Source organism: Nanorana parkeri, unplaced genomic scaffold (assembly GCF_000935625.1).
Source record: "Nanorana parkeri isolate BGI_ZX_2015 unplaced genomic scaffold, ASM93562v1 scaffold624, whole genome shotgun sequence".
Classification (NCBI taxonomy): domain Eukaryota; kingdom Metazoa; phylum Chordata; class Amphibia; order Anura; family Dicroglossidae; genus Nanorana; species Nanorana parkeri.
The window spans coordinates 203168-214730 of NW_017306892.1; the positions used below are offsets into that span (position 1 = coordinate 203168).

The window sequence follows — 11563 nt, forward strand, 5'->3', positions numbered from 1 at the left end:
CCCCTTCACATCAGAATCCTACGATAACAACATTTCGAGGCACCCCTGAAGAAGCCAGAAGGTGCCAGGGCACACTGGTTGAGAAAGGCTGTTATACATTGTTTGATTTCAGGACGGCCTGAAAGGGTCCTTAACTAATGGCACAACTTTGCAACCATTGATCATTTAAAATCCTCCCAGCACAGACCAGAGCGGTGGCCTTTGTTCCCCTTGAAGGGTAAAACCACCTCTGCTGAAGCTCCTCTGTATACCATTAAAAATTGAAAGAGTTTTACCCCATGTGTGGCGCTTGTTAGAGGTAGGGGGAAATGCGGGGGAGAGGCAGTACTTGGTGGGTACACCGGTTATCGCTTGTGGTGTGATGGGTATAAGTATAGGGGGGTGGGGGTAGTTGTGCAGGTGTGCGGCTTCCATTCTGTCTGGACCGGGGTGTCCAACAAGTGTGCTGTAGGGAAACAAAAAATTGGAGACTATACCAACCTCCTGCAGTGAGCACAGTTTGCATTAGTCGGCTCTGCAAGTTGAGCAGGTTTTGTGAATGTATTTGTGTGTATCATATATTATAAAATGTGGCTGTACTCTTATGTTGGTTAAAACGATTTGTTTATTGGCACGTAAACCCTATGGCCTACATCCAGGGGTATATTTAGTTTTGGGTGGAGTGCTTTAATTTACAGCCTCTGTTCATTGCTAGTGCTAAATTAGTTTGAATGTCTACGTCATTGTTTGCTCAGCCATTTTTGTTGTATGATTCAGATGGTTGTCTAGGATGAAGTGTATGCATTCTCAGATTGGTGCCTTGGAATTAGTTTAATCATTGTATGTGTGGCAATCATCTCAATGTAAATCTGACCATCAATGTAACCATTTGTTTCTGTGTTTTTTGTAAGGTTATAACTTTGCGTTTTGGTCTGTGACCTTATTGGGGGACACGTTCCTTATTTCCTGTCCCTGTGATTCCCATGGAGGAATTGGGAGGGGGGGCAAGTAGTAGTCACCGGAACAAGAATACATGGATGGCAAAAACGGTGGAAGCTGTATCGTTCCCCAGTCAAATAAAAGTGGCTTTTTGTTTTGGCCATGTCTTGGCTGGAGGAATTTACAATCACTTCCTGTCCTGACAGGAAGTTGGGGGGGTGGAATCCTTGTATTACATAGATGGCAATAAAATCCTGACACTCTAACCCTTTTCTACTCTAACAATTGGCTGTAGTTTGGCTTTCATTAGTTTGATGAAGCACAGTTGTGTGGTCTGTGCTGAAATCTTTCTTTATCATTTTGTTCAGGTCTCTCCCTGGGACAACTGCAGCAGAATGTGAATCAAACCTTAAGAAGATATACACTGTGCAAACTATACAGGTCAGTATTGCTTGGGATTTAAGGAAAATCTTGTAACACTATCTCGGCACAACCTTTCTACTGTGACCCCATTTTCCTAACAGTGCTAATCAGCATAGGCTTGCCCCCCCCCAACAAAGTTTAACCAATCGCCATTGGCCAGATTTAAAGCTCATGTAAAACGGATTTACTAGTGTCATATGTTCTTGGTTTATTATCAAACTGCTCTGTACTGGCAGCATGCTGGTGGACCAGACCAATTCTCACACAGCTTGCCAGGGTCTGGAGCTCCAGCATTTCCACACACAGCTGTCAGTGCTCCAATGAGCAATGCTGGTCAGGGAGTGTTGATTGGCGGAGAGTAGTATGACTATGTAGGGTGTGTTGTGTCACTGCATTCTGTATGGATCAACAGTTCATGAAACCTGCCTCGCAGCACAATGGAGATTCAAAGTATTAAAGCCCTAAAACCTGTTGCCCAACCTGCAGCCCTTCGATACAAATTGTGGGACCCATGTACACAGTCTTGCCTGGGTGCAAACTCAGTCATGTGAATGACAAAATAATTTGACTGCCAGTAGTTAAATGGCTTTTTATCTCTGATATTTTAGAATAGATCTTGGTGAGAGATGTGGCAAATAATGTTTAAGGAGGCTGTAGGGAGCACACATTTGGAAGAATTGGTATTTAAAGGAGAACTATGTGGTGAGTGCTTTTCACTCCATCCTCACAGCTGACCTGTGACAAAGACACTGTTACAAGTCGGCTGTATTGATCGGGAAGCGAGTGAACACATAACGTCGCTCGCTCACTTTCCGATCATCTCCCTACCAGTCACCGCTCCCTACAGGGATTCCCCCTCCCCTCTCCGATCCTCCAGCGCTGAGTGAAGGAACGAGAAGGGGCGCACACACCTGGCTCTGCCTCTAGATAGGCAGAGCCCGCTGTCACTCACACAGCTGGGTAGATCCAGACAGTATAAGGATCCGTCCCAGCTGCGGTGCGCTCAGTATATCGCAGGGAATAGCCCGCTATATACGGAGCTTTGGGTCACGGGAGGAGGTTAGTATAGGTCCACCTGTGACCCTAAACACTTACCCCATAGTTCTCTTTTAAAGTGGCTGTAATGTGTCCAGCCTAGGGCTCCTATAGCAGTCAAGGCCCAGTCTGTCCGGGCTGAAAACAACTTTATTCAAGTTCCATCATAAACATGGACATTCCAACCCAGTCCTTCCTCAGTCCAGGACTGCTGGAGCATGTCTCCAGCAATGTCTATAGTATTTCTGCAGTGTCCGACATCTCGTGTAGCACAACTGTAGTCTCTAACTATCTCCTGTTGCATGTCTGCAGTCTGACAGCTGTCAATGTGTTCACTGAATTGTGAGACCACCTATATCAAGTAGGTTGACCACTACTTGTCTAAAAACAACCACTGTTCAAACTGCTTCTAAAGAAAACAGTCTTTACTTTTAGGCCTCATTGACTGCACCCCCCAATATGCAAATATAAAGGTTAATTTTGGGGTTTAAGTGATAAGTACAGTATCATTTACTTATGCAGTATTTGCGCAAATGGTGTATTGATGTACACACTTTTTGCAAAGTGAACACACCAGGATTAGAATCTTTTTATTTTAAAGGTTTCTGCTGAATCCAACAAGATTTGTAAATTGGTCATATGGCTAAAAATAAAGATCTGTCCTTGTAATAGCTACACAATAACCATCTAGAAAAGTAACAAGCTTATCTGGCAACTGATTCTCAGTTTGTTTTCTGTGTTTTTTTTTAATTCTGTTTCTAGTGTTCTACTTTGAGCCGAGATGTGAGTGTTTAACTTGTAATAAGGTCATTAATGGTATTCTTCTATTACAGAGTTTCTGGGGTGTTTATAATAACATCCCTCCTGTGACACAACTACCTCTACGCTGTAGCTACCACTTAATGAGGGGAGAGAGGAAACCATTATGGCAAGTGTTTGCTTTACTGCTTGGGTCACTTTCCTTTGGTGTCTGCGCAACGGCATAGCTGTGGGTTTTAACCCTTTTTGCTGCCGAGGTGTTTTTTTTGCACACGTTGTAATTCACATTTTAGGCCTGAAAATTACTTAAAACAAGTCATACATTTAATGAAGGCACACTCTAGAAAATAAAATGGCGTCAGTTTAAAATGCTTACATTGCATGATATTAGCTCAACTCTTTATCAAACCCAAAAGTTCTGGAAAAATTGCACTTTATTTTGGTGCACTGAAACACAATTCCCCTTTTCTGGTAAATATATAAATGAGATTATGCAGAGTAAATGCCCAACATGCCAAGCTTAAAAGTTGTGTGCCTGTGAAATGGTGACAAAGAACGGTATCCCAAATTGTCCATAGGCAATGTTTATTTTATTTTTTTAAAGCCTGTACAGCTCGTGGTGACACCTTCTCTTTAAGCTGACATTAGGGGTCTATTAGACCACTAGTGGAACCTTTCCACTTCAAAGAAGCTTTTCAAGCACAGGTTGTCGCTTGAATAGCTTCTTCCCTAGTTTGGGAATGACTGCTGAGGGACTGGAAGTGATGCAATCTTTGTCTCTTCCAGCTCCATTCAGTGGAGAGGTCCCTGTCCCCTCTATTCAGACACCCACAATGCTGCTCCCAGGCTTGCAGCAGGGGCACCGGAGCCTGGGAAGCAAGGCGGAGGGGGTCACTCTTTACTGCCTACTGGAAGTGACCTGGTCCGTCTCATACTCCAGAAATGTTTCCAGTGTAAAGCCGACACTCCGCTTTATGCAGGTAAACAGACTAGCTGCCAGAAATCTGTTTACAGGGGCCTGCTGCCAGTGACCTCTGTGGGTTCCTTAAATGGGTTCTCGAAGTATTTTCATTGTTACTATAGTTGAAGGTGACAAATTAAAGTGGTTTTGTGATGGGGGTCACTGCTAGGTTTGCTGTCCACATAAATATTCTAATTGGTTCTCTTCCAGGTTCTGTTCAATGTCACCTTTTAATTTCACTTTTTGTTTCAGGGAGGAAGAAAGCAACGCTAAGGGAGGGGTATGGAAGATGAAAATCTCTAAAGAAAGCACAGTATGTATGATTTGTTCTATCAAAAGAATTTGAGGACTTTGTTACAATATTTTTAGTAGAATAGAGATGTAATGCTGTATTTAAGAGTTCGAAGTAGCCAACATTTGTTGACCAGTGGCCTTCTATGTTCCACATGTCTGGGTCATGAAAATAACCCTGTTAGACATCATATAACACCTTAGAAATGATAACTACTTCATGGACACCTGACCTGAGAAACAGGGGCTGCCACTGATGATCTCTACTTTTATCATTCTATTTACCTGGATGTCATTCTGACACTCTAGTTTCAATACTTTGAGTCATAACCATGTATACGAAACCGTTCTTAAGTTTGTATTAATGTCTGTCTCTGCAAGGGAGTTTATTCATCTTTTGGTCATGGAGACCATTATCACTTGATCAGTCGGTGAAGGAAAGTCCAGCAATTGAGTTTTAGAAGTTGACCAGCCACAAATTGCTCGGTTTACAGCATGACTGGCCAATATCTTCTGTAGCTTTTTAGACATGCTAAGTGAGCCTTCAGAGTTGTATAGAGCTATATTCTTGGGTGAGCCCTCAGTTATATAGAGCCATACCTCCCAAGTGTTACCGGTCTCGGGACATGTCTGAGGACACATAACATGTCAACCACTCCAATCAATTCATTACTAGCTTTTTAAAGCAAGGTATACATGGACAGGGCATTTCACGGAATACCAACATTTACCAGCTAGTTTTCTACACTTCATGGGTTTCCACAATTTGTACGATACAAACAGGTTTTATTCACATGCATGTGCAAATATATCTGGAAACCACACTTTCTTGCCACAGGTACAGCCAGGCCTGATCAGGATTTTAACCAGAGGCTGTAAACATTGGCACAGGCAGTGGCTGTGCTAATGTAGGAAGAAAGATGTTTGGGAAGTTTTAGTGCCAATTAGATCAAGACTAGGGATGGTGGATTAGAATAGTGTTAAAGGTACACATGTCCTTCAACTAGGGGTGCACCGATACTAGTATTTGGGCGAGTACTCTTATTCGCCTAAATGCTCAGATACCTTTCCTGATACTGGAACTTCCGGTCATAGGGAGATTTCCTCTGACCAGCAGTGCCGCGAGGGAACATGGAGCCGGGAAGCTTGCTCCATGCTGTTTAGCTGGTTCAATGCTGATTGGCCAGGAAGCCGGCTACCCAGCCAATCAGTGTCGAGCCGGGCAAACCTGATAATATGGCGACACGATCCCTCCCCCCCCCACCCTGCAGACAAATCATTCCCCTCACATAGATCCTTAGCAGCCATCATTACTGTACCAGTCCCTCGGCCAGCTGGCAGACACTGATCTCCCAGATCTGCCCACATCTCCTGTGTGTACAGCGCCACATGATCGGCCCTCAGCCTGCTACTGCGCATGCAGACTGCCCAGTGCTCTTTCAGAAATGAGAGCAGGCTGAGGACCGATCATGTGGGCGCTGTACACACCAGAGACCTGGGCAGATCCTGGAGAGCAGTGTCTGCCCAGCTGGCTGAGGAACTGGTATGGTAATGACTGCTGCTAAGGATATGTCGGGGGAATGGGGTGTCTGCAGGGTTGGGGGTCGTGTCACCATATTGTCAGATTTGTTTGGCCGACCTCAATGCCGATTGGCTGGGAAGCCGGCTTCCCGGGCCAATAAGCATCGAGCCGGCCAAACCGAATGGAATCGGCTTCCCAGGCAATCAAGAAGCCGGGTGGTGGGTAATGATGCGCCGCCTGGCTCGCTCATTGCCCGGGAAGCCGACTATGCTACCGGAAGTACCGGTATCTTTGGATCCCTACCTTCAACTGAAAGCATTGAGACCAGGGTCAGTGTTACAGCCAGGCAAAGGCAGCCCCTGAACCTCTCATGATGGGTTTTCTTTAAGGTTGTTGTGTTTCTGGTCTTTCCTTGTATGAACTTTTTCCTTACTGCAGACAGGATAAATGAAAGTTCTTCAGCTTCTGCTTTGGAATTGTTTTCAGAGACTGTACTGGCACATTGGATAGTACACTCCACTGTGGCAGAGTTTAGCATACGAGTAAAGCACCATGGGATACTCGGATGCTGTATAAATAAAAACTGGGTCATTCCATGGAGACCATGCTGCAATGAAGTCATATGGGATATCCACTGTGAGCCTCTTGTATCTTCTGTAATGTTGTTCCTCCCTTTTTAGAGGTCCTAATGGCTTTAGCTCTATCAATTTCTGTTTTCACAGGCATTGGTTTGGAAAGAACTGTTGCTAGCTACTATTGGAGAGCAGTTTACCGATCGCTGTTCAACAGGTAAATAGCAGAAACAATCTTGCTATATCGTTCTGATAACCTTTTTTAAAAATTTCAACATGAAGTCACAGTATCTCATTCCTGATAGTTGAAAAGTGACGGCACCACCAACTTGCAACTTAATGACCAAGGACAAATGTGGGTCCAGAGGTCACACAGGTTGAGAACCACTGGTATAAACAATGTTTCAAGACAGTAATTTGAAAAATACCTGCAATCTACTGTATATTTCTGGTCCTATAGTCCACAGCTGCTTCCTCCATGTTGAGTGTTGGTATTTGAACATCTGGTAGTGGATGCAGATGTTTGTAGGGTGTATGTGTCCTATACATTCTCACAGCTGCAGATGATGGTGACGCTCCTGAAAGATGGCTGTTGTCGGGCTACAATCTTATGGAGCTCAGCCACAGGGGCTTGTGAGCAATGAAGGAGCCTGCAAATTGTTAGGTTATCACACGGGAGACTTTGGGCTTGTTTAGTCGGGACCAAATATCTGTTCAAAATTGGCAGCAAGATGATGTTTGTTAAATAACTAGTGTTATTGGTTTAAAAGCTGTTTTGGCTGGCAGGTTAACACTGATATGAATAACTGGTGGTGCTGCCACATCTACTATACTGAGGGGGGAATTTATCAAAGCACTTGCGACAGTTTTAGCCTCTTGGATCATTTTTTTTATGTGCAAATCTGTCTTTCAACATGTACCCCTGTTTTCTTCAGAGCTTGCACTACTTTTCCAACTGCATGTGTTTTGCACGTGTTTTCATCTGCACTTGTTCTGCAGCTGTCTGAAACTGGAGCATCACCTAAGAAAACACTCACAACCTAAGTCCCCATGACTTCTTCAAGATGCGGCAGTTAAGCGTTTTGCCTGAAGTTACAAGTCTTCTTTCCTGGAGTCTATTAAACCTAATTTATCAACAACATTACACTAGCTTGATAAATATGGTGCAAATATATTCCATGCAAGTTCAAACACTCGCAATTGCTTTGATAAATTCCCCCCCCTGTATCTTTATAGCTTCCCCCCCTGTATCTTTATAGCTTATCACCACATACTGCTATGCAAAAAAAGTATATAAACAAGGTAACATTCACTTCCTTCTGGCCCACAGGCATGACAATATCTGGTAGGGAGTTTGTGTCCCAGTTGCAACATTGTTATACAAACTCAGGAATATAATGCGATCTTGTAACTCTTCAATTTTCGACTCCAGGCAAGCGAAATACATAATTGAAATACACATTATGTGAGGAGGTGTGGCAAAGAATTTAAAATGTTATTTTTAGCCATTTTTGTGCTCCTCGCATCCCTGCCAAATGCACTAACCAGGTCTCAGATCTCCACTGATGTTACATGAAGCTTCGTCCAGGACACTCCCCCAGCAGCTGCTAATCTGGCTGTGAGGGCACCTTGCTCCAGTGAGTCGTGATGCATATGAATCTTCACCTCCCCAATAAATATGCACTGCAGCAGAGGCTACATTGGTTCATAGTACAGACTGCCTCTTCCCGTCTGACGCATGCCACCTTTTTTTTTTTTCCAGAAGACGTTACAAAGTCAAAATTTATTTAAAAATACCTTTTAATGTGTAACTCCAACTGTTTTTTTGGGTTTTTTTTTTAAGTGCCTGAAGCATCAGCTTTAGATTCACCTCTTAAAAGCATGAACATCCAGCAAGTCATTGTATAGTACATAAACTTGCTGAATGTTGTATGCTGCTGTGGTTTTCATATCCATCTGTTATCCATTGCAGTTAGGCTGGTTTTGTTTTTTTTTTTTTGTTTTTTTTACTGCAGAACTAAATCACTGAGCATGTCACACACGGCAAAGAAAGCTTGCCTTGTGCTGGGATCCCTGGCTTGTAAAGCACTAAAAGCTCTTGCCGGTATTTAATAGCCTGACATGCCAACATAGGAGCCTGGACATTTACTTCTATTTACAACTTTGTAAAGAACTGAAAAGTTTGCAATCATAACTTTGTAGGTACTTTTTGACTGCTGGTCTCCTGGAGTCTGACCTAGTTCCAGTTTATGAGCACTAATGGCATCCACTGCTACCAGTTGGGCTAGTTTGTCATTGGTACTAGTATGTGGTTCAGCAGAGGCTTCTGATGCATGTGTTTTTTTGTGAAAGAACCTTTAATTTCCTCCTCTTATAGTAATCTTCTATAACAGTGTGTGTTGCGATTTTCTTCTAGAGGATGAAGTGATTGGTGTCAGTGTGAGTGTACGTGACCGTGAAGATGTTGTCCAGGTGTGGAATGGAAATGCCTCCGTAGTTGGTGAAGCCAGAGTCCTAGAAAAGATCTACGAGCTTCTGCCAAACACAACTTTTAAAGCTGTATTTTATAAGCGTAAGTATTTACTGACATCGAATTGTTAGCCGGATCAAATTTATTTTGGTTGACCTCCGTTCTGCTGTTCGGGTGTTTTGGTCAGTTACTGATGCACCTTCCTGAAGTTTCTGGAACACTAGTGATGGGTCCTTGTGGAGCACACACTGGCCAGACTAAATAGGTGTCAGATTTGTCAAGGTTGGGCTTTGTACCATAATCAGTTCTGTTGCCATACAATAACTTTTTCAGCAATGCAGAATACCACCAGCAATAGAGGGCCACAAATCTCAGGAATACATTATACAGCAGTGCAGAATACCACCAGCTATAGAAGACTACAAATCTCAGGAATACAGCAGTGCCGGATACCAGCTATAGAGGGCTACGAATCTCAGGAATACATTATACAGCAATGTAGAATACCACCAGCTATAGAGGGCAACAAATCTCAGCAATACATTATTCAGCAATGTAGAATACCACCAGCTATAGAGGGCTACAAATCTCAGCAATACATTATTCAGCAATGTAGAAGAAAGCACAGGATAGAAACGACAGGCAATATTTCTAAAGTAGCTGTGGAGGTCAGGTGCAGTGTTGCTGCCACATACCTGTACATAGAGCACTCCGTGCTGCCACTTTGCTCCAAGGTGCTGGCCTGATGTCTCCAAGCAGAGGGTCTCGGGAGGGGCAGGGACAGTAGAAGAGCTTTAAACAGAGGCACTAAGTGGTCCCCAGTAAGCGCTGCATTTTTTTTGGGCATCAGAGCGTTTGTGCAAATGCTCAGTTTTGCTACCGTTAATGCTACTGGTGCATCACTAATGTATAAATTTCCCAAAAATCCAATTGACGACCATTTCAGCTTCCTTCTCACAAATGTTGAATGTTTCCATTATAAGCAGTCTGTCCAGTGATTTTTCTCTCCCCAGTCACATCTGCATTGTCCTATTTATACAGTATTTCCTTGGATGTAGATGTACTTTGGTGACGGGAACACTCTGTGCTGTCCTTGCAGTGACCTTATCTGCCTCCTCTGGTAGATGCAAATAAAGTTCCATGCATGCTGGACCCGAGTGCTTCTCTCACTATGGTTTAGTTTTGATGAAATAGTGTGCTTTTTGTTGCGTAGGCTCCAGTTGCCTGCATGTACATCACAAAACACTTTACAGTTCCCTTCTCCCTCAAGAATACACAGTAGGAGAGCATGCCTTGTGCTGAGCTGCTTTCAGAGTAATAGGTCGGCTATAATGTAGAGAACTGTTCTCATTTTGAGCTAGTGCAGAGTGAAATCCTATAGAAATCCATTTTTATGTTTTGTTTTTTTTAACACGTGTGCTGAAATATGAAGACTGCCAGTTGCCTTGCTGAGCCAAGATCTGTTTTTTTTCAGTTTTGACCCAAATGTGCTTGCAGCCAATAGTTGGAGCAGTACAGGACAGCGGAGGAAGCAAATCATTAGACATTTGCCCCTAGAAAGTGTCCCCATTTGAAAGATTTTCCCCTTTTCTGGTGGCAGTGTCACCGGGGCAAATAGGGTAAATTTCCCCAGGAGGGACATGTCGGCAAAAAACGATGCTTTGTATATATGTACATTAAAGTGGAACTAAACTGTCCATGGAAACTTTCCCGATGGCATAGTGCAGCAAATATACATCTATGCAATCAATAGTATCGGGGTCCTCCCAGCAGGTGATGTATACCTGCACATGCCCAGTGTTCTTCTTTCTCAGCATCCTTGCCATGCTGGGATCTGAAGAGCACCTTGCTGGGGTGACTTGGCCTCTAGCTCTATCATAGACGCTCACTCGTGCAATTAGGAATGCACCGATCTATCGGCCGAAATGGCACTTTTGGCTAAATGCCAAAAGTGCAATTTTTATGCCGCTATAGCAGTGCATCCGTGCTTTCTTTGCTCCCCGCTGGGTGCTGCTCTGTGTCCCAGCGGGGAGGAGAGCTTTGAGCGGCCGTTATCTCTCCTCCCTGCACCGCTTGGCTTCCTGTCGCAGATCTGCAGAGCGGTGTGGCGGCAGAGACAGCCAGCGCTGTCGCAGGAGACTGAGCTCTCCCGCACCACTCGCTCAGCCTCCTGTGACAGCTGGCGGGATGGAGAGCGGGTACAAGCAGTCGGTGATCGCTGAGTGTTTGTAAATTTAGGACATGGTATGTTTTACTGTGCTCAGGAATGAATGGGAAGTGATCTACATCACCTCCTGTTCATTCAGGATTGTGGTTATAGTAAACATTCTCTGTCATGTTATGAATGATCATGAACACTCAGTATAGAGGATTCCTGTTCATTTATAACAGGGGCTGCAGGAAGAGATTGAGGGCTTTGTGTTCTCAATTTTTATTGTTTCTTAACCCCTTCGTGACTGACGACATACAGTGTACGTCGCCAGCATCGGGGCTGTTTAAACAGACTCCCGGCGACTTTTGCCGCCGGGAGTCTGTTTAAACTTGTAGAGCCGACTGTCGGCTTTACAACAGAAGCGATCCTGGCGACTTACCTGTCGCCAGATCGCTTCTGC

General features: G+C 44.0%; 1 protein-coding gene across 1 annotated transcript in view; it reads left to right on the forward strand.

Annotated features, from left to right (window-relative positions):
• The first annotated feature begins 3209 nt into the window (after positions 1 to 3209).
• EIF4E3 (eukaryotic translation initiation factor 4E family member 3) overlaps positions 3210 to 11563 on the forward strand; it is a 9264-nt gene continuing 910 nt past the window's right edge. The window contains exons 1-4 of the mRNA XM_018563024.1: positions 3210 to 3304; positions 4349 to 4409; positions 6632 to 6698; positions 8898 to 9053. Of these exons, the coding sequence (XP_018418526.1) occupies positions 3279 to 3304; positions 4349 to 4409; positions 6632 to 6698; positions 8898 to 9053 (310 nt within the window). The 5' untranslated portion in view covers positions 3210 to 3278. The remainder of the gene's footprint in view (positions 3305 to 4348; positions 4410 to 6631; positions 6699 to 8897; positions 9054 to 11563) is intronic.